Raw genomic sequence first — 23,809 nt, forward strand, 5'->3', positions numbered from 1 at the left:
TCCTAAAAAACAAAAGATCAGAGTGGTGTTTCAGATCAGAGCATCATATCAAGGAACATCATTGAATGAACATCTTTTGCAAGGTCTAGATTTAACAAGTCTGCTGGTGAGTGTTCTTGTGCGATTCAGAATGGAGTTTGTTGCCATGATGGCTGACATAGAATTGATGTTTCATCAGGTTAAGGTAAATCCTTATGATTGTGATCTCTTGAGGTTTCTTTGGTGGCCTGGAGGAAACATTGATGCCAATCTGGAAGAATACAGAATGGTTGAGCATTTGTTTGGAGCGACGTCATCTCCAAGTTGCTCTAGCTATGCATTGAGAAAGTGTGCAGAGGACCATAAGGATCTGTATGATGCCAAGACCGTGGACATTGTCTTTAATAACTTCTATGTAGACGACTGTCTTCTGTGCTTACAGATTTAGAAACTGTTCTAGTGTACCAGAAGCTTACAGAAATGTGCGCTAAAAGTGGATTCCGATTTACCGAATGGATAAGTAACCGCACTGTGTTAAATTCCATCCCTGAGGAAGAAAGAGACAAAGTTAAGAACTTGGATTTGGAACATGACACGCTTTGGAAAGAGCATTAGGTGTGCAGTGGTGTGCTGAGTCGGATGTCTTCAAGTTCAAGGTGACCATCAAGGATAGACATCTTACTCGAAGAGGAATTATTTCTATCATTAGTTCCATCTATGACCCTCTTGGCTTTCTGTCTCCTGTGATTCTACGTGCCAAAATGATACTTCAAGATCTGTGTCGAGAAATAATTGGATGGGACAGGCAAGCAAGCCAAGGCAAGTTTATTGATATAGCACATTTCATACACTATGGCAATTTAAAGTGCTTTACATAGAAAGGAATAAAAATAATCACAAAATAAACAAGGAAAATTAAAACAGTTATTCAAATCACACTATGGCAATTCAAAGTGCTTTGATTAGAAGATAAACACCAAATAAAAGCAAGGGAAAATAAAACAGATATAAAATAATTAATAAGAGATAAATGATACAGTTATAAAATGAATTAGAGTAAAATTAATTAAAGTAGTAAAAATTTAGCGTGTTAAATTTAGCTAATTTAGCGTTAAAGTAGCGTGTTTATTCACCACGCCTAAGATTCCATTGGACGTCTCCGATGGAGCCGATTGTTCCCTAAAATTGGACAGGAGGAGCTGTAGGACTGATTTGGGTTCACTGCCCCAACAGTCGGGTATAAATACGGAAGTGGATCCACGCACCACTTTGTCTTTCGCTTCGGAGCTGATCGGTCTTCATGTCGATGTCCCTGAAGAGTGTTGTTATACAACAAGCGAGTGTGTCGGTGCTTCTTCAGGAAGTCTCTCCCGGTGCTGGTGGTTCTACAGCGCGAGTGCAGCGGTGGTCGCGAGCTTTCTGAGCTCTCAACTGCTGTTTTAACAGCATCACATTTCTGTTTGTGTTTGTTTGTCTGACGGCCGGTAGATGGCGAAGAGAGTGAGTGCTTCACTGGTACAGGCTGCACCATCCCTGTCAGTGTTGCCGCGATCATTCCCCAGTGTGCTCCGGCACTGGTGAGGGTTTTCAAATCTTGAAAGACAAACACGGGTGCATTTGCGTCTTTTTCAAGATGTCATTCCACCCGTGCGTTTCTGGATGCGGTTGAATGACTGTCTCCGTGTTGAGATCGAGTCCCCTTTACCATGCCCCACCCTAGGGTGCCGTGTGCCAGGGTGATCGGAGGATAGTGATGGAATACCCGTCCGGTAACCATTCCCTGTGGGCTCCTCACTCCTCCATCACACCTGTTGTGGCAAAAATTTCTTAAATATGGTTCGTGATTAAGTGTGATGCACGTGAATCCGTATTTTATGTACTGTTCGTCATACTTTCGTCGTTTTGATGCACCTAGGCCTTTGGTTTTTGCTATTAATCCTCTCTGCGTGGAAAGCTCCGTTGACGTGGAGGGTTCGACATCAATTTGCGGAAGTTGTACGGGTTCAGTCGGACACTCTTCTTCTTTTTTGCCTGACGGTTCACCCGTTTTATCACTGGTATTATTACGCTTAAGCCACCGGTCCATTTTTGTTTTGTTTTAATATTTAGCTTCAACTCGATCGCGTCAACTCTGCTCCTCTGCTCTGTAGCCAACTAATATGTAAAGGTCGCCTCGCCTGATTAGCTACGGGACTAATCAGATTGCCCCCTCTAGTGGATGACTAAAGATTTGTCATCTTACATTCACGTTTCACTTAAGCCTCTGAATTCACAGTTTCTCGCGCCCCCCTTAACAGGTGTTGGCGGGCGGGCCCCAGGTTGAAAACCCCTGGTCTAATGCTTCCTCATTAGAGAGAAAACATAGGTGATTCCTATACAGACCTCTTGTTTGTTGAAGCACCTGACATACTTACATGACTTCTCTAGCACTGTATCAAACAATGGTGCATCTGCCTTATTTCTCTGTTCCTTTGTTTTGCGTTCTTATTTGCGTTTGATTTGTGTTGTTACTCACTGTAATTAGATACATTAAAAATGTGTTAAACTGTTTGAATAAAGCATCTATTTTTCTATATTCTTAAAAGATGCATCTTGCTTTAGTAAAGTGTATTCGGAATTTCCTGAATAAAGTTCTAATATCATTTAACAGATTTCTTGAAGTACAGGAGACATGAACATGAGCAAGAATGTTACACTGCAAACATAGCCCATGTCTTCATCCGTCAGTGCTTGCATGCAGAGCACATTGCTCCTCTAGTAGGAGTGAAGGCAGATGAAGATGGAATATAAAAATAAAAGAGAAGCACCCTCCTGATAATGCTGACATTGATTATACACTGAGTTGTTGTCGACAGCATAATCACCTGACCTGAGACTTGATGATATCCTGAGCCGTATCACTGCTTAATCAGGTAACCATCCATATTCCTGAATCTGTATTACATTTGAGAAATGTAACTGATTTCCATTCGGTTTAGCTCGTTTCCACTGAAACACAATAACAAAAGACATCTTGTGTTTATTAAGAAAGTGACTGACAAGGCTATTTTGTGATATTTAAAGAAATTAAGGTCTACATAAGGTGAATCTGCAGCTTTAAAGGGATAGTTCAGCCTGAAATGAAAATTATGTCATCATTTATTTACCCTCAAGTTGTTCCAAACCTGTATGCATGTCTTTCTTCTGCTGCACACAAAAGAAGATCGAGTGAAGGATGTTGGTAACCAGACGTGATGGTTGATGGTAGCCATTGACTTCCATGGTATTTTTGTCCTACTATGGAAATCAATGGCCATCGTCAACTTTCTGGTCACCAACATTCTTTAAAATATCTTATTTTATGTTCAACAGAAGAAAGAAACTCATACAGGGTTGTAGAAACTTGAGGGTGAGTAAATGATGACAGAATTTTCATTACGGGCTGAACAATCCCCTTTTCATTGAAAAAACCAAAGCTCTTTTATTCTACAAGATAAACTTGTTACTTGAATGCTAAGTAGTTTCACAGAAAATGAACTGAGATGTAGTTAATGGCTATAGCTCAGAGGTGTTTGTTCCTCTTCATGATGAGTTTAGCTCCAGTACCTGCCTGGTAGTGATGTTACGTATGACACTGAAGCTTCGATGTGCGTATCGCACATGCGACGCAATTTCTATTGAAGCCCCGTATCGGGGTGTGTATTGGTTTCCCAGAGTCATGTGATCGATGACAAATGAAGCCTCACTTTCTGTCCAATCACGTGCGCGTTTCGCTTTGGGTTTCAGAAGCTCGAACCCCAGATCTTACTTAACGAGTCCTTGTTGGCTCAGTCTGGTTGATGGGTTTGTGAGGAGAGTGCTGTGCTTTGAAAGTTACATTTAAATAACCAAAACTACTTATTCTTTTTTTGTTGTTGTTGTTTCTTTTTGTTTTTGTAAAATCTTTGCACTTTTGTTGTTTTTCAGGTATTATTATTGTTATTTGGGGTTAGGGTGGAGTTAGAGGGTGTTTGGTGAAGGGTTTGTTTAGCAACAGCCAAAAAAAGGAAGACTTCCCCTATCTGGGAATATTTAGAGTTTATAGGTTCCAAAGTATGTATGCATTTCTAAAAAAGAAGAAGAAAAAAATAAATATTTATTATTTAAATTTTTACTTATTTTATTGTCATATTTTATAATTGTTGACCGTTGATGTGTCTTATATTCAGTCAATGTAGGCTACATGTACAGTCACTCCCAATCAATTGTTTTTTCTCATCACACTTCTGCGGTGGAAACCTTTGTCTTCTGTTGGACAGTGCTGTAGACCAGCACAAAAAGAGCTGAAGATCCACTTGAATACTGGAGAATGCAGAAACATGTCTACCCCCTTCTATATACATTGGCATTACAGTGTACACCGGCCTCCTCTGTACCATGTGAAAGAGTGTTCTCTAAATAGACTCAGCCCCAACACTGTGAAACAGCTTTTATTTCTTAATAAAAATAATTTAAAACTTTATCACCTTGCTGTCATTCCTACAGTAACATAATCACTATCACTGCCAAGTGTCATAAGAATATTTAATAACAGACGATCCGATCACACTATGTCCTTGTGTGTGTGTGTGTGTGTGTGTGTGTGTGTGTGTGTGTGTGTGTGTGTGTGTGTGTGTGTGTGTGTGTGTGTAGAGAGAGAGAGATAGGCCTATGTCTTATTGAACCATATAAGCTCATTTTATATTTTGTCAAACTTCAATGGGAAAAGGAATTTATTTAATGGACAAATCAAACACAAACAAAGGCTTTTATTTGTACATATAACATTGAAACTATGGAGTGTGTTGTGGTTGCTTCATCTGACAGAGCTTCTTTCAAAGGCTTCTGGCTGCTTTATTTTAAATAAACACCAGATGGCGCTGTTCTCGACACTCTCGACGCTTTGAATCTTTTCATGGAACAGTCAGGGGAAAGCCTTATTGCTTCATGAGTCTTAAAGGGTTAGTACACCCAAAAATGAAAATTAAGTCATTAATTACTCACCCCCATGCTGTACCAACCCCGAAAGACCTTCGTTCATCTTCGGAACACAAATGAAGATATTTTTGATTAAATCTGAGAGGTGGATCACTGCTACATAGGCTGCCTGAGTCGTTATTTATGTTTTTTTTTTTTTCGGAAAAAATGTATTCTCGTCGCTTGATAAACTTATAGTTGAGCCACTGTGGGCACATGGAATATTTAAACATGTTCTTTAATGACTTTCTGGGCCGTCAAGTTTCATTCCCTCAGCTGGCAGCCTATGTAGCAGTGATCCACCTCTCAGATTTAATCAAAAATATCTTCATTTGTGTTCCGAAGATGAACGAAGGTCTTACGGGGTTGGTACATCATGGGGGTGAGTAATTAATGACTTAATTTTCATTTTTGGGTGTACTAACCCTTTAAGACTCATGAAGCAATAAGGCTTTCCCCTGACTGTTCCAGGAAAAGATTCAAAGCGTCGAGAACAGCGCCATCTGGTGTTTATTTAAAATAAAGCAGCCAAGTACCAAATCAGCTTGGGCGAACCGATTAATATCCAGTGACAGGAGAGGAGTAAAGAGCCAGAGTCATGGACTAGATTCACTCATTATTCACTTATTGCTTCATCAAAAGGAGAATGTACTAGTTAGTCACACTTGCACATGTCAGTATACATCTCTATCATATAACACAAAGACCTGCGCAAAATAACAAACATATGTAACAGAAACAGATTCAGTGATGTGTGTGTGTGTGTGTGTGTGTGTGTCAAATATGTATATTTGTCTGCCAGAGAGTCAATTTTGATGTGCCATAATCACCGGACACTTTCAGAGTGCACTTTCCTAATTTTCTAATTTAATATAAAAGTTTTCTAACTTTTCATGTATTTCAGCACTTCGTTTTTTTCTTCTCCTGCTCTCTTATTGATGTTTTCCAGTATTTCAGCATTTTCAGACTCATTAATTTCCTTCAGCTTCTCAATCAGAAAATACACATGTCGGAGTGTGTTCAGTGAATCAGTGTTGAGTGCGATCATCTCCAGAGCATACACACAGTGAAAAGCTTCAATCACCAGCTTTATTTTCTCCATCTCTAATGTTTGTAGTTTTTCTTTCAGCCTCTTGACCAAAAACTCACCATCCCTAACTTTAATTATATTATCATCATATTTCTTCTTCAAATCTTCATTTGTCCTCTTCTCCTTTTTTGTCTTTGTTTCATATATTTTTGCTTCTTTGACGTGTTTGCTGGAGGAGCATTTATTTGTGCACACTGTACAGTGATTATCTTTCATCACACTGAACCATGGGAGATTTCTGTCCCACCATCCTAGATACTGACAGTTCTCCTCACAGACGCTGCAGCACGTCGCCACACTGGCTTTAGAGCGATCAATATCAACCTTCTCTTTATAGGACACTTCAACTTCATACTCAAAGTTCTTATTTTCTTCAACAACTTTTCTGTGTTTCTCCAGATCTTCTTGAGTTTGTTTCAGCTCATTCTGCTTACAGTCTATCTCTTGAATATGTGATTTTATATCGGAGATTTTTGCCTCCAACCACTTCCGTCGTTCCAACACATCTTGGGTCATCTTCACGGTTTTTGGTTTTATGTTGTCAAGAAATTTTAAAAATCCTGTAATTCCTCTAAAACTGAGATCCCATGATTGCTTTTGGATCATCTGATTTTTTTCAAGAAATGTCTCTCCTTGACAGTTGTCAAACAGGAAATACACCGGCTGATTCTGTTCATTTTTAGCACACTTGATTTTATCCTCTTTAACAGCCGTCAGGATATTTTTAGGGATATCTCCACGTGAGTGTGTGAAGAGCAAAACTATGTTTTCATCAATATTACTTCCAAACAAAGACTGAACAGCATCAAATATGTATAATTCTCTATCAGAGAGTCGAGTCTGTGTTGCTTTAATCACCAGACACACTGCATCTATTTCATTGATTCCTTCTGCAGATTTAATTAAACTAAGTAAACTCTCAGCGATCTCTTTATCATTCTCAACTCCACGTGTGTCTCCATATCCTGGTGTGTCGATGATTGTTAGATCAGTTTTACTCTCTCGTAGATAAAACCCATAAACAGTGATGCTGGAGGTCTGACTGTGAATTGATGTTCGGTCTCTCTGATCATCTGTGATCTCAAACCAAACCTTGTCTTCTCTCTGAACATCTAACATGTAGTTGATCATAGTGTTGATAAGTTTTGTTTTTCCTGTTCCTGTTTCTCCCAGCATCAGAATGGTTTTATGGGGTTTGGTTTTGTCTCTCTCTCCAAAGGTCATTTTTTTATATGGTTGAGATTGATCATGAGAGTCTGTTGTTGGTGTCAGACGGTATCGAGCAGGATTTCCATCTTCAACTAAGATGCTTTTCTTGATGAGATCATTTATTTTCTGTATGTAAAGCATAAAAACACGATAACTATAAAGATGGTCATGCATTATTTTTGTACAATGTCATATTTTGAAATCATCATCAAATTATAAAAAGTTCACCAACATCCCTGATATAATAAAGGCCCTTTCACAATAACTCAAACAAGAAAAGGTAAGCATTATACATTTATCATTTGTCATTTTCCCTCATATGCTAAATGCCAGATTAGAATTTATGTAACTATTTATGTTTTGTATACTTTTGTCATTAAATTCTTCGTTAGTTCATTTGCATCCCACACGTCTTCTGTGACGCTAGTTTACCTGGTTACCTACAATAGAAACCTAAAATTGCCCTTTAATGAGATTCTATCAGCAATGCTTGTGAACATCAGAACAGTGATTGTGTTGGAGGGTACAAGTCATGTGAAACGCCTCAAGATTAGAATAACAGTGTTTAATGATACAGTAAAATTCTTCAGCTGATATTTCATGAATGTGCTTCATACCTTCGTGGTAACTGTGATGACATCAGATTGAGTGATGTAGTTGAGTTTTCCCACCGCTGCACATTTAATATTGTACTCAGTATCTGGTCTGAGATCAGTCAGAGTAACTGTGTCCTGGTTCTTTGACACAGTTTGAGATGTCCAGTCTTTCTCGTCCTTCATTTTGTACTGTAATTTGAGCTCCTCTGTAGCAGAACACGGTAAAGACACGTTCAAATCCACTTGGCTATTTCTGACCTGTTGGACAGTGATTGGACAGTCTGGTTTTGATGGAGAAGTGAAGCAAACAGATTCATTACATCCATTTTTATACAGAAGAATGCAGGAACCTGGATGCTTTTCATGCTCTTTTATGGAAACCATAAATTTAGTGCTTTGACTGCTATATGAAGTCATCAGCTCTTTAAATATTTTCAAATGTTCTCTCATTTTCTCCCTGATGCTTCCAGTGAGCCATGATTGAGACGCCACATCAGGTTTCTTCTGAGGATTTCTCATCATTTGAGGATTCATGTAATTTTCTTGTTCATTAAGCAACTCATCTGGCCACTCAAGAGAACTGAAAGTGTAACAAAACACATTCTCCACCTGAATATCAGACAAATACGAGTCCAAGCTTGTGTTCACTTCGGCTCCAAAGTCCATTAACTGTCGAAGAAACTCATTAACGGTGTTTAATTCATTATCTTTCACTGTGATCCACTCTTTCAGACTCTTTTCACTGAATGGAGACTCATCATGAGCTTGTAGAAGATCCATCAGAGCACAAGACTCTTTCTCACAAGCTTTAACTGACTGGATCACAGATTTAATTCGGTCACTGAAATCTTGTCGATACTTTTGGCAGTTTTGCTGGATATCTTGTATTTTCTTATGAAGTGCACTAAAAGTCGTTTCCCTGTTTTTTTCCAAAAATACACTGCACTTGTCTTCAGTCCACCTTAGATTTTCGATAACAGACTCTTTGTCCTTGATGAGATTCTGGTTTATGACTGTGAGACGCGTCACATCACTCTCTACGGTGTAGTCGAGTTTTCCCACCGCTGCACATTTAATATTGTACTCAGTATCTGTTCTGAGATCAGTCAGAGTAACTGTGTCCTGGTTCTTTGACACAGTTTGAGATGTCCAGTCTTTCTCTTCCTTCGTTTTGTACAGTAATTTGAGCTCCTCTGTAGCAGAACACGGTGGAGACACTTTCAGAACCACTTGGCTATATCTGACATCTTTAATTATTGGATAGTCTGGTTTTGATGGAGAAGTGAAGCAAACAGCTTCATTACATTCATTTTCATACAGCAGAATGCAGGAACCTGGATTATTTTCCATTTCTTTTGATGCAACAATATATTTGACTGATTTGCTATTGTTTAAAACAATCAAGTTTTTAAATACGCTCAGGTTGTTCCTCATAATCTTTTGGATGTCAGGCGTGAGCCAAGTCTTGTGTTCGGGTTTCTCCTCATTTCTCACTTTTGTTGAAGGACACAGGAAGGTCTTTTGTTCAGAAAGCAGCACATCTGTCCAGCTCAATGATGTGAAAGTGTAGCTGACCAAATGTTTAACTTCCAGTTTCATTAAATTTTTATTGAGGTTGTTTTCTACCATTGCTCCTGAGTCATTCAGTTGTGTGAGCAATGTTTTAATGATGTCAGATTCTTCCTCTTTCTCTTTGAGCCATTGTTCAAGAGCGCTTCTTTCAAATGGAGATTCCTCATGATCATGTAGAAGATCGATCAGTGCTGTGTCCTCTATGAATTTTCCACGGATCTTTGGTAAGAGAGAGCCGAGTGTCTTCATGAGACTCAATCTACACTGGTAGCAGTTTTTCTTCATGTCATTGATTTTGTCATGAAATGCAGTAAATGTCGAAGCTGGCGTGTCTGTCAGAAGATCACTGCATTTCATCTCAGTCGTACTCAAACTCTCAATTACAGATTGAATGTCTGTGCTCAAACCCATGCTGATTTCATGTTGAAACTTTACAACTCTTGAGAAAAGTTTGTCCAAAGGATAAAGCCAAACTCTCAGAGGTACCGCAAGCTCTTTGTTTTCTCCCAGCAGTTTTGGAAGATCTTCAAAAACCTTTATAGCATCTTCAAAAGTGGTCGGGTTACGTGATAGCTGGAAGTCGCCATGAAATGTACAGCTGAATTTTTGGACAGCTGTTTTCAGATTGTCATTCAGATTAATGTTTGCACCGGCTGAAATGCCTTTAAGCTTCCCAAAGACCGCTTTTACATCTACGTCTATCACTCTTTTGTCCTCATCTGATAAAACCTCTCTATCAAAAACAAAGCATGCATCTGCTCCGTACAGCACTGCGGTCACTACATGTGTGGCGACGTCATCGTCATAGTGAGCCGTGTCTCCAGAAGCAAAGTGGTTCATGATCAGTTCTTCAAACTTACTGGTGGAATGATAATGTAATGTCAGTCTCTGTTGATTGAATGATCTCTTGGTGTCCTTGAGAAAATTGGCAGCTCCACTTACACTGATGAGTCCTCCTAAAACACTCAGTTTCAGACATCCATCAATATTCAGCAATCTAGACTTTTCCTCAATCGAGTCTGAAGCTGTGACTGTGAAAACTGTATTAATTTGGGGTGTCTCGCTTATGTTCTGCTGCAGCTGCTCTTTACTCCAAAGTCTGATTCCTGTAATGAAGTTTTTTTTTAATGTCTAAACACTTCATTCATTAAAAAGTAATTTAATCCGCCCATTTGCAAAATGCAACTTGCATTTTCTCCCAGTAGAACACCAGATTATTTTTGTGTTTCTTGCCCCCATTGACCATTCTCTTACATTTAATTTTATATTTAATGTCTTTACATAAATGACTCTGAGAAGGTGAATATTTAAATATTAACACTGGCTGACTATCACATTAATAATGCGAACCATGATGATACAGAGCTACCAACACTCTCGCATCCTGTAACAATTCCTTCCCTCGTACCTTAAAAATTTAAGCCCTAAAATTATACTACTTTTTTTTGTCCAAAAAGCTTATTTTATTTAATTTCATTTTGATAATATGTATTGAATTTTTTTATGCATTTTTTTCTTATTTTATTTACCTTTAAATTACTAGATTTTATCATCAAATAAAAAAATAAATCGAATTTAAGCACATTCTTCACATTATTTAAAATTAAATTAAAAATAACTCAACATTTAATGCATAACCCTGTTAATTAAAATTATCTTACATTGAGTGTCTCTGCTGACCTCTTGTGGAAAAAAATAATATAACATGATATTTCATGACTCTTGGCACTAGATGGCTCTATAAGCAGCAAATGAGCTGTTCCTCTGGGTCCTAAAGTCACTTCAGTTCAGTAAGTTTTAGCATTTTTAGTTTGAATTTTGAGCATTTTTAGGTTTTTCTATGTGTACTGAAGCATTCCTCGCATTCCATTCATTTCTAAGGAGGTCACGAGGCAAGAGGGCAGAATTTTTTTTATTACAACTACAAAAACTCCTCAAATCCAGTAAATTTTTTGTATGTGTATTTGTGGTTCAAGTGTCACAAAAGCCCTAAGGTCCTGAACCACTCTGATGAACACTCAATTTTTTAATGTATTTTTTAAAATTAGTTTCAGGTCAAAATGACCTGAGGGAACAATGAGAAACAATTCAAAGTAGAGTAAATGAATAAAACAAATGATTAATGAAAATAAAATCAGAAATACTGAAAAATACACAATACAATTAATAATAAATTTTCAATATATCACATAACATGTCTGATAAAATAGTAATATATTTGCTATCAGGATTTAAAGGCCTTAAGATGTGAATAAGTGCTAAGAAAGATTTTAATTTAGGGCTTATACATTAATATCGTTAAATGATTTAGTACATTTAATATTGTGAGTTCTTTACTCCTCATAAATAACAGATAAGTTATTTTACTCTAAAGACTTCACAGATTGTGATGAACAGTGGTTGATCACCTGGTACGAGAGCATCTCTCCTGAGGTCATACAGCATCCCCAGCTGGAAGGGTCTCCCTAGAGCTGCAGTCTCTATTGAGTTCACTCCCACTGGATCCATGCTAGACAAAACAAGTGAGATTACTGATAGAGGTTTGACAGATATTTTTTAAAGCTATTCAATTCGGAAGTTGGTTCTTAAATATGAGCTTTAGCGCCATCTGGTGAGTCTATAAAAAAGGCCAATGCCTTAAAATTCGTTAATTTTAATAAACGTTTGTATTGTAGATAGGCTTATTAAACTTTTCCAAGTAGGCTAAATCAGCCGAATTCGGTCTATTTTTTGTTAAACAAAAGGTGCATTTAAAATATATTTACATTAGGCACAATTGGATGGTTTCTCTAAACGTCAAATAAGTAAAACATTCACAGACTAAATTTATCCTACAATGTATTATAAGTCTTGTCTTACCCTCTCGAAGACACTTGAGTATCTGTCATGACTAGTTCCACAGGAGTCTGGGTTACACATCAATGCTGCTAAATAAGCTAAAATACTAATTAAATTAGTTTTGTCCACAAAAGACACAATGTCCACTGAAGAAGACCTAAACAAACTGTTAACTTTAAATGAGAGAAAGTCGTCATTTGCGTTTTCACTAAAGGATCGATACACGCAGCGCAAACTGATTTATTTTAAGAGAATCACATTCATATTCAGTGTCGCTTATGAAATATGCGGATGTGTCAAAATACGAGGAAGTTCAGAATCACGGAGAAGAGACAAAGGCAAAGGATTGACAAATGAAACATGAATAGGCCTTCACATAAATACGATGACAATGCATGTTTTGACTGTGTTCATCAAGCAATGTCGGGTATTTTTTTTTAAAGAATAATGTGTTGCATTACACATTAATATATTCATATATTATGTGTGGCATTGAGCTTTGGTTAAACGGGGTGGGGGAGGAACAGTGTGAAGGGGGACAAGCACGGACTAATTTAAATGATGCACCAAACTTTTTTATTTATTTATTTATTTGATTAATACCAAGGTATCAAAAATATAAGTAACCTACAAAAACGTAAAAATGACATACAACGAAATAAAGAAAGCAAAACAGCACATATAGCCCGTAGGTAGACTGTGTACAGTTGAGACATGAGTTGTCTACAGTTGAGACACCTTAAATAACTTGCGTGCGCAGCAAGCACAAGTTGTGATTTTTGCTGTGCACATGTGTATTAGTGTCCTCTTTGATCATGGGAAATTTTAACAATGTAAACATATCCGATCCGAAGATGTCAGCAAACGTTTTTTTTTCAAAGATAAGACTTTCACTTCACTATGCACACTCCACAATGAACAGCTTATTATCCTTATGTGACTGTTAAACGTAACTGGTATCATCAGAAATGTTATTCTGTGCCCTAAAAACTGGCATATTTCAGGGTATTGTCATGCAAGATCATTGCAAAATTTAGAGAAATGTGCGAGAAGGCCTGCGGGGTAAGTTGAGACACACGTGTATCAACTGTACCCCCGAAATTTCTATTAGGAAACACACTGGTTAGTTGTTCAGTGTTATGATAACAGGTTAAACGTCGTAATTAGCCAGCATAGGACGCAAATAAAAATACAATTTGATATTTGTGATATTTAAACTGTATTGGTTATATTTTAACCAGAGCTAATTTAAATAAAATGAATGAATTTAAATGGATGAATAAATAAACATATTGCCCAATTGTTTTTTTCTTTATTTGTCTTTATTTATTATATTTGCAATGAACATTTAGTTACCGTTACATCATAAAAATGGGTGTCTCAACTGTACCATGGTACTGTCTCAACTGGACCACATATGGGTACAGTTGAGACAAAAAGCACCTTATTTTTATGAGCTATTTGTTGAAAATATAATGATAATATCTTAGTCTACAAGCTAATGAAATGTCATGTGACGTGTAGAAATTCACTTCTTTTCAGTATCTATTTTTGTGTGAAATATCAAAACGCAAAAAGTGTCTCAACTCAGTCTACCCTGACCCTATGTATACTCATAAAAAATAAAAAAACAGAACAGAAAGCTTTAATGAAATAAATGAAAAAGTTGAAACAAGTTTATTGTCTTAAGAGCTTTAAGATTCTTAGATGACGAAATGCTTTGGATGTATTGTTGGACCTCTCTTCTAAAAACAATGAATAAGGGATTCTGCTGAGTGAATTTACTACGGTGAATGTGAATTTTTGCAAGGAACAATAATAGATTAATAATAAAATACTCATTAAATGTAGCTTTTTGTATATTAAAGAAGCCAAACAGTACATCCTTAAAAAGCAAAAAGAAATTCGGAAGCACATTGCGTTTAATAAAATTAGAAAATTCAACCCAAAATAACTGTGTGTGAGGACAATCCCAGAAGATATGAAGAGCAGTTTCATCAGGGGCACCACAAAAACAACAACTTGTGTTTATATCTGATTTAAACCTTTTCAAAAAAGCGTTAGCAGGGTAAAATTTGTGTAATCATTTAAATGAAATTTCTCTAACCTTGTTATGTATTTCAAAGGCAGACTCCATACTTTTTCCAATCAATATGATCAAACAAATTATTCCAATATGAAGCCACATATGGAATTGTTACAAGCTCCTTTTGGAAGAGAGATCTAATTCTATTATTATGAAGGATTTGACAAAAAGCACAATTTTCCTATTTGGAGATCAAATGGGTCTAAAGAAGTAGGAAAAGTGTATGATGATTAACAGAGTCCTTTAGAAGCATAACTGCTCCTTTAGGGATTGCGTCCATTACAATGGAAAATTACAATGGAGTTACTGGGAAATTAAATTTACATAAAAATTCTTCATAATTTAAAATAAAACCTGAATTCAGTAACTGGGAAACAGTCAAAACATTTTTCTCAAACCAATTACTAAAAAACAAAAGCTTCTTCTTATATACAATATTTTGATTATTCCAAATGAAGAATCGGTGAGGGGAAAAGTTGTGTTTAAAGATTAATGACCATGCAAGTAATGCTTGCTTATGGAACTTCAATAAATTGTAAGGGACTCTAGCAATATTATAATTGCAGACCAATAGGAAAGGGAGACCAGCTAATTTGGAAAAGAAGTAATTAGGGATAAAGTTCCAAATTGAATTTAAAAACTGTCTAAGCCAGTTAATTTTGAAAGTGTTGTTCAGAGATGAGAAATCCAGAAAATGTAAACCGCCATTATCATACGTATCCATTATTACGGACTTCTTAACATAATGTATTTTGTTCTTCCAAATAAAACTGAAGAGGATTTTATGGACTGACCCACACATGTTGTTGTCCACATCCAGAGAGAGTGCAGGATATGTTATCCTGGAGATTCCCTCTTAGCAAGCCGTGTTCTGCCTCTCACGGTCAAGTCTCTCTGCAAACATGCATTACATCTTCTTTGGGCTTTTACTATAACAGGGTAAAAGTTCAAGGTACTTCTGTTATCTTGATTTTTAGTGTTCACGATGCCGAAATAAGTAACTACAGGTTTAACTGGAATATTATAAAAGGAGGGTGCTGTGCAATCTTTAATAGACATTAACTGATTATGATTTCCATTACACGAGAGTAGATGTTAAAACTTCATGCTGATTTGTACTCGGCTTTCGCCAAGATAATCACCAACTAAGACGTAGCTTTACAGTAACCTATGCTTCTCCATCCATTTACGCTTCTTTCCATCTGGTGACGTGAATCTTCTGTCTGGTGTTAATAGCTGCAGTGTATTGCGCGTCAGCACACACAACGGCTGCAACCACAGTGGGGTCCCCCCATAACAACCCTCTGGATTGAGCGGAGTAGGGAACATCTCTAGGGTCTTCAAGTGGGCACCTTCCGTCCTCAGTGTTTCGTCGACTAGCCCACGACACCTCAAGAGGGCTCGACAGTGACTCTGGCGTCCCAGAGTCACCCCTCTCCGTCCCCCATTCAACTCAGCCCAGCTTACTGACCTCTACTTCCCTCTTGCTGCTGAGACCTAACCACAATCTCACAATCTCTCCGCAACCCAACCATACGCGCCAACCCGTTTGACTAAGGCTGTCGAGCCCCACTGGTGCGTTAATATGCAGTTTCAGTGGCAACGGTTCCGTATGGCATACCACCTACCGCAAAACACAATATCTGCCCAACCACCCGTCATTCACGCAATATACACAGGAACGCAATGACTGTAAATACTATACAACCTATACAAATAAACCAACAGACCTTTCAAGTTTTCAAGAACTCACATTTACTTAAGTTTAGATGAAGTCCTGAAGCTTTAGAGAACAGTTTTATACCAGCAATTGCTAGAGGGATTTGGGAAGCATCTCTTAAACATAAGGTGTTGTCATCTGCTAATTGGCTAATAATAACTTCTCGATCTGCTATACGGATACCCTGAATACCGCTTTCACAGATAAACGTTGAGAGAAGCTGCACACAAAGTAAAAATAAATAGGGAGAAATGGGACACCCTTGTGTGACTCCTCTAGATACACTAAACCTTGAGGAAGTGCCATTCTTTAATTTAATCGAACAGCTTCCATTATTGTAAAGAGTTTTAATTACTTTACAAAACATATCTCCAAAACTAAATCTATGTAATGACTTAATAATAAATTGGTGCTCTAAAGAATCAAACGCCTTATAGAAATCTAAAAAAAGTCCTCCTGTATCAATTCTGAATAATTTAAAAGATCAAGAAACAATCTTATATAATTAACAATATGTCTTTTATTCATGAAACCAGATTGTGTCTCATCTATTACAGAATCCAATACAGATTTTAATCTTTTAGCAAATATAAGAGCTAAAATTTATAATCATTGTTGAGCAGAGATACAGGACGCCAATTGTCAATTAAAAGTAAGTCTTTCTTGGGTTTTGGAATTAAAGTAATTAATCCTGGAGTGAGAGTTGGGGGAGCGTCTCATTCTGTATACTTTCTTCAAAAAAAGTAAAAAAGGGGATAACTCTTCAGAAAATTGTTTGTAGAATTCTGCGTTTAGCCCGTCCGTTCCGGGTGATTTGTTGTTTTTAAGTTCTATAACTGAGTTATTCACTTCTAATAAAGTAATTTCACTTTCACAGATGTTTCTGTCATTTCTTGAGATAATCTTGCAGTTTTTAACAGACTCAAGAAAAGTATTAGTTGCCTCTTCAGAATAATTTCGATGGTAAAGATTACTGTGAAAATTAGCACTGTAGATTGCAATTTCTTTAGGGTTATTAATCACTGTCCCATCAATATTTAGAGTTTCAATTAATGAGGTTCTTAAACGACTCTTTTCTAATCTGAAAAAATATTCTGTTGCATTCTCCTTCCTCTATCCATTTTTATCTAGATCTTATACAAGCGCCCTGCGCTCTATAAGTGTACAGCTCATCTAATTTACATCGCAGTGCATCATACTCGAGTTTATCAGACTCAGAAAGCTGTTCTTGGGGTTTGCAAGAAAATATCGCAATTTTAGACTTTTTTTGCAATTTTAAAAGTTACTACCAAATTTTCTGAAATATTTACAGATTTCAAACTTCAACAGCTCCCACTGGCAACAATATGAATCTAACGCTAAAGCTTTATTCCAATACTGCTCAATCAATAATGTAATATGTTTTTTAACATCTTTAAACTGGAGAAGAGAAATGTTCAATTTCCAATAAGAAGGAGTTGCTCTGAAATCAAGGGATGTTGAAAGACTAACCTTAGAGAGACAGCACTGAGGCCTGTAAGAGGTGTAGCATGAATGCTGGTTGAGGTACAACTGCTTGCTAGACTTTGGGAAATAAGCCAATAATCAATACGAGATGTTTAGAGTTGTCCTTGCTGCTCCGGGTATAGAGTCTCTGCTGTGGATTTGTTTCTCTCCATATATCAACAACACTAAATCACATCATAAATGTACTCATAATTGGACACACAGAAGCCGCTCTTGAAGGAAACCTATCCAAATCACTATTTAAAACCATATTAAAATCCCCACCCAAAATAAGACCAGCATTTGGGTATTTATTTATCCAGTACTGTATATGACCACTAATCACATCCATTAAGGTGGTATTTTTCTTAGAAGAATTATATCCATACATATTTATAAGAACTGTGATGGTCTGGCCAAGTAAAGTCACTACCAATTCAGTTTGTCCAAGTTACAGAGTTGAAAAAAAAAATGAAAAAAAATTCAGAAATGAGCCAGTTTTCTTAAAAGTCAATTCTCATTAACCTCCATGTTATTTTAAAGATATTGATCAAATAAATATAGTTTGACTCAGTGTGAAATGTCAGTCTCTGCTGCTCTCTCCTGGTCAGGGAAATCTTTTTTATATTACAAAATTGAGAGGAACATAATGACTGACAATCAATCACCATTTCTTTTCAATTTTCTATATTTTCCCCATCATTTTCCTTGTTTACTTCCATGATGCTTGCTTCCAGTAATACATACAATAAAAAGTGAGTGGTTTCAACTCTATAATCACCAAAAAATCTCTTTGTTGAAAGCTGTAAATGAAGTGCAGCGTTTGGAACAGAGACTCTGGAGAAAATGTTTCAATAGCATTCTTTTTCCATCCAGTTTTTGCTCTGTTTTGTTATAGACAAAGTGAATATTAGAGACTGTTTAATGCACTGAGTGCTGTTACAGTACCAAATCAGCTTGGGCGAACCAAAGAGCCAGAGTCATGGACTAGATTCACTCATTATTCACTTATTGCTTCATCAAAAGGAGAATGTACTAGTTAGTCACACTTGCACATGTCAGTATACATCTCTATCAAATATAACACAAAGGCCTGCAATAAAATAACAGTCATACAATGTGACAGAAACATACTTTGAATTAAAAAGATTCAGAGCTGTGGAGATCTGGCAATGAAGTGGAAACAAGGTTCCCGGTCAGTTCTAATAGTTCTAGTTTCAGGGAAATATTTTCACTCATTCTCTAGTTGCATTCACTCATTTCTCAAAGTCATCTTGAATGTTAAATTGTCAATACAACTGAACTTTTTGAGAGAACATCACATAAGTTGACTTCATACATTTATTGATCCTGATTTCCTAAAATTGTTTTGTTTTTCTAAAACTTTTGAACGGTAGTGTATAGCTATACCAACGCATATTACTGTAAATATCATCAACTATTCAAAACGAGGTTATACAATTTGAAACTAAATGTTTTTGCAACCATTGGCATGAATGAAAATGCAAATTTTTCAATTAACTTAGATAACCTAGAACTTAGATAATTAGTATGGGCTGCTTTTGATCCATACGACTTTATTGATCATTTTGTGTTAGTAGGCAACGTGCAAGTGCTGATGGACACGTGAGCCGCTGAGGTAAAAGTCAATGAGAAAAGCTTTACCAGACCTGTAGTAAAGTTCATTAAGATGCCTGAATTGCCTAAAAGAATTCAAATTCAACTGGAGCACATTTACACTACAGTTTGTGAGATTGTGCGTTTGTGGTCGGCTACTCTGTGTGCGTCCATTCGAGAAAAGTGAGTTCAATATTATTTTAAAGTACTGTACTACAGTAATGAAAGATCTGCTTCATATACAATTATTACACATACTTTGCACATGCTGTATTTAGCATGTCTTGGAAATATTCTGATTGTGTTTTCTTCATTGGGAATTAAGCAATATGAAGTTTATTAATCTCTCTCCAAGCATCATTCAAACATATTTAAAAAGAGACACATTAATTTTGTGAATCAATTTTTATGTTAGTTTCTCTGCTTATTCTCACATTGCAGACATATTCAGCAGTATTTGAGGCAGGTGTATTGGTTATTTGACCCCTTGGTGGCGCTGTTAAACAGCAAATTGTCTGTGAGAAAGATAACAGTAATATTCATATATATAATTTTAATAAATACATTTTTAAGAGTTGTCTGATTTATTGTCAAGTAACGCTATCAGGATGATCCATGCACTCTCATATGGACCCAAAAGTACATGAACATTAAAATAAAGGCAAATGCCTCTGAAACCGTTTTACCAAAATAGAAAAAAACATGTTTTTAGAAATGCATAAAATTATTGTTTGAATCATTTTATATCTTAGACACACTGACTGGTATTCAGCCTATCAGAATCACAAACAAAGGCATATTTTTTTGGTTGAGCATGATATTCTGTGAAGTAAAACAATAATTTACCAAAGAGGAACTTGTCAGGCAGGACCTAAGAGGAGATTCATTAAACAAGGACAAAAACATATTTCAATATACTGTACAGGAAAAATATTAGAACTATATGACTAATTACTAACACGAGACTAGTGAACACAAACACAACAAGAGAGAGAGAGAGAGAGAGAGAAGGCAAATATATATGAGAGAGAGAGAGAGAGAGAGAGAAGGCAAATATATATGAGAGAGAGAGAGAGAGAGAGAAGGCAAATATATATGAGAGAGAGAGAGAGAGAGAGAGAGAGAGAAGGCAAATATATATGAGAGAGAGCGAGAGAGAGAGAGAGAGAGAAGGCAAATATATATGAGAGAGAGAGAGAGAGAGAGAGAGAGAGAGAGAAGGCAAATATATATATGAGAGAGAGAGAGAGAGAGAGAGAGAGAGAGAGAGAGAGAGAGAGAGAGAGAGAGAGAAGGCAAATATATATGAGAGCGAGAGAGAGAGAGAGAGAGAGAGAGAGAGAGAGAGAGAGAGAGAGAGAGAGAGAGAGAAGGCAAATATATATGAGAGAGAGAGAGAGAGATAGAGAGAGAGAGAGAGAGAGAGAGAGAGAGAAGGCAAATAATATACATAATATATAAATAATAACAATTGACATGTAAATTGTCTTGTTTTTTTTTGTCTCTGGACACATTTTCTCAAAACAACAGAAACATTTGGTTAAATTTCAATATTTAGCAAGGCTTGTAAACTTTTTGTAACAATATGTGTGTGTGTGTGTGTGTGTGTGTGTGTGTGTGTGTGTGTGTGTGTGTGTGTGTGTGTGTGTGTGTGCGTGTGTGTGTGTGTGTTTGTGTGAAATATGTATATTTGTCTGTCAGAGAGTCAATTTTGATGTGCCATAATCACCGGACACTTTCAGAGGGCACTTTTCTAATTTTCTGATTTAATATAAAAGTTTTCTAACTTTTCATGTATTCCAGTGCTCTGTTTTTTCTTCTCCTGCTCTCTTCTTGATGTTTTCCAGTATTTCAGCCTTTTCAGACTCATTAATTTCCTTCAGCTTCTCAATCAGAAAATCAACATGTCGGAGTGTGTTCAGTGACTCAGTGTTGAGTGCGATCATCTCCAGAGTATACACACAGTGAAAAGCATCCATCACCAGCTTAACTTTCTCCATCTCTAATTTATGTAGTTCTTCTTTCAGTCTCTTGACCAAAGACTCACTATCCCTAACTTTAATTATATTGTCATCATATTTCTTCTTCAAATCTTCATATGTCCTCTTCTCCTTTTTTGTCTTTGTTTCATATATTTTTGCTTCTTTGACGTGTTTGCTGTAGTGGCATTTATTTGTGCACACTGTACAGTGATAATCTTTCATCACACTGAACCATGGGAGATTTCTGTCCCACCATCCTAGATACTGACAGTTCTCCTCACAGACGCTGCAGCACATCGCCACACTGGCTTTAGAGCGATCAATATCAACCTTCTCTTTGTATTTCACTTCAACTTCATACTCAAAGTTCTTATTTTCTTCAACAACTTTTCTGTGTTTCTCCAGATCTTCTTGAGTTTGTTTAAGCTCATTCTGCTTAGGGTCCATGTTTTCAATATGTGATTTTATATCGGAGATTTTTGCCTCCAACTGCTTCCGTCGTTCCAACACATCTTGGGTCGTCTTCACGGTTTTTGGTTTTATGTTGTCAAGAAATTTGAAAAATCCTGTAATTCCTCTAAAACTGAGATCCCATGATTGTTTCAGCATTTCATCTTCTTCATCATCATCTTCTGACTGACAGTTGTCAAACAGGAAATACACCGGCTGATTCTGTTCATTTTTAGCACACTTGATTTTATCCTCTTTAACAGCCGTCAGAATATTTTTAGGGATAGCTCCACGTGAGTGTGTGAAGAGCAAGACGATATTTTCATCAATATTACTTCCAAATAAAGACTGAACAGCATCAAATATGTATAATTCTCTATCAGAGAGTCGAGTCTGTGTTGCTTTAATCACCAGACACATTGCATCTATTTCATTGATTCCTTCTTCAGATTTAATTAAACTAAGTAAACTCTCAGCGATCTCTTTATCATTCTCAACTCCACGAGTGTCTCCATATCCTGGTGTGTCGATGATTGTTAGATCAGTTTTACTCTCTTGTGGATAAAACCCATAAACGGTGATGATGGAGGTCTGACTGTGAACTGATGTTTGATCACTCTGTTCATCTGTGATCTCAAACCAAACCTTGTCTTCTCTCTGAACATCTAATATGTAGTTGATCATCGTATTGATTAGTTTTGTTTTTCCTGTTCCTGTTTCTCCCACCATCAGAATGGTTTTATGGGGTTTGGTTTTGTCTCTCTCTCCAAAGGTTATTTTTTTATATGGTTGAGATTGATCATGAGAGTCTGTTGTTCGTGTCAGACGGTATCGAATCGGAGTCCCCTCCTCAATTACACTACTTTGCTTGATGATTGCATTAAATTTGTGTAATCCTGGTTCTAAACTGTCAATTTTTTGTCTGTAATATAAAAAATATATTAAAAAACCCAAAAAAAACAGACAGTTTTGTAAAATGTTGATAATAATAAAAATATAGACAACTAGTTCATTTTTTAAATAAAGCAAAATTATGCATCTAATCGTCAATAGCATTAATATCTCCGTCAATATCTTCACCAGAATAAGTTTTAAAAGAAACTGAAAGAATAGTAAAAGTCCTGCATGTGTCAGGTCAGCATAGGCTATTATTCACAGAATACCTCTATCCCTGAAGCGAACAACTTATCACCAATATAAAACTCACAACAAGCAGAAAAAAGTATAGTCACAACAGTTTATTACACAAATATTCCAAATGACTTGTGTCTTCAGAGTACATGAAATGCAGTTCATGATAGCTTTGTGTGAGGAACAGAGTAAAACTGCTGAAATCCTCTGTAAATCACTCTCTGTCAGTCATATCTTTCAAAAGATAAATCCAAACTTTAGCATGTCAAAATCAGTCATGACACAATTAAAAACCAATGACATCTGACATCAAAGCTGTTATAATGTGTGTGCAGTTATTTTAACAATATAGAAAATGGGGACAATGATCAAATTTTAGTCTGTTTCTATTAAAATGAAGACTTGGAGAGCTACAGTCATTTGGAATAATTGAATAGTGCTTTTTGGGGATAAATTATTGTGACTTTACTTTTATCTGCCTTAAAGTCTGCACACATGAAATGATAGTGGGAAGCATTCTTACTTTTCATCAGAATCTGTCATGACTTGTTCCAGGTTCGAAGTCCTTCAAGTTCCCAAGCAAATTATTGCTAAAAAAGTAAAAAATACACGTACAAAAATTTACAACAATCACCAGTTCACAAAGACACAAATTAAACAGAATTTAAATTGTTTATATAAAAAATATTGGGAACATTAAATATATCCTTCTCTTTTGTCCTATTTCTGTATTTATAAGCCCTAGGTATTAACAATTATCTAAAATATACAACTCACAATTTGAGATATTAAATGTTATTATAACATTCCTACACTGAGTTAAATCGTCTATTGAAGAGCAATACACATTTACTTACAATATTACCCGTTTGTTGAAGTGCTTCTTTGTCTAACTCACTTCAGGTACTTGCAGACTGGAAGAAACAGTTGTATTTATACACTGGCCAACACCCATTTTTTGAAGGTCACATGATTTGCAAGAAAGTGTAAAATCCTTTATGGCATAAGGAATATATCCCCACAAATTTATTTTGAATAAGAGAATGGCATTCCATTAAATGTATATACATTTTATCAACT

At 36.4% G+C, this 23,809-nt stretch overlaps 2 protein-coding genes across 6 annotated transcripts; both read right to left on the bottom strand.

Moving 5' to 3' along the window:
• Positions 1–416: 416 nt before the first annotated feature.
• On the bottom strand, positions 417–23,731 carry LOC143726529 (uncharacterized). 5 transcript variants are annotated; one of them, XR_013198794.1, is made up of 3 exons: positions 23,595–23,731; positions 23,253–23,319; positions 417–755 (listed from the first exon to the last, which is right to left on the bottom strand). XR_013198794.1 is itself a non-coding variant. In XM_077219234.1 (3 exons), exons 2-3 carry the CDS (start codon positions 23,270–23,272, stop codon positions 20,957–20,959), a joined length of 1,584 nt encoding a protein of 527 aa, XP_077075349.1. In that variant the 5' UTR covers positions 23,273–23,319; positions 23,595–23,720; the 3' UTR covers positions 19,557–20,956. The 5 variants fall into 5 exon arrangements, 2 of the variants coding, with proteins under 2 accessions (XP_077075349.1, XP_077075348.1); XR_013198800.1 differs by having other exon boundaries at positions 23,587–23,620; XR_013198806.1 differs by lacking the exon at positions 417–755 and adding an exon at positions 1,673–1,787.
• LOC143726303 (uncharacterized) lies at positions 5,101–12,556 on the bottom strand. Its single transcript, XM_077219214.1, has 4 exons — positions 12,280–12,556; positions 11,829–11,929; positions 7,870–10,526; positions 5,101–7,378 (listed from the first exon to the last, which is right to left on the bottom strand). Exons 1-4 carry the CDS (start codon positions 12,306–12,308, stop codon positions 5,837–5,839), a joined length of 4,329 nt encoding a protein of 1,442 aa, XP_077075329.1. The 5' UTR covers positions 12,309–12,556; the 3' UTR covers positions 5,101–5,836.
• Positions 23,732–23,809: the final 78 nt, after the last annotated feature.

The sequence above is a fragment of the Siphateles boraxobius genome, unplaced genomic scaffold (genome assembly GCF_051911475.1).
Source record: "Siphateles boraxobius isolate OS27281-9 unplaced genomic scaffold, OSU_SipBor_1 12, whole genome shotgun sequence".
NCBI classification, from domain to species: Eukaryota; Metazoa; Chordata; class Actinopteri; order Cypriniformes; family Leuciscidae; genus Siphateles; species Siphateles boraxobius.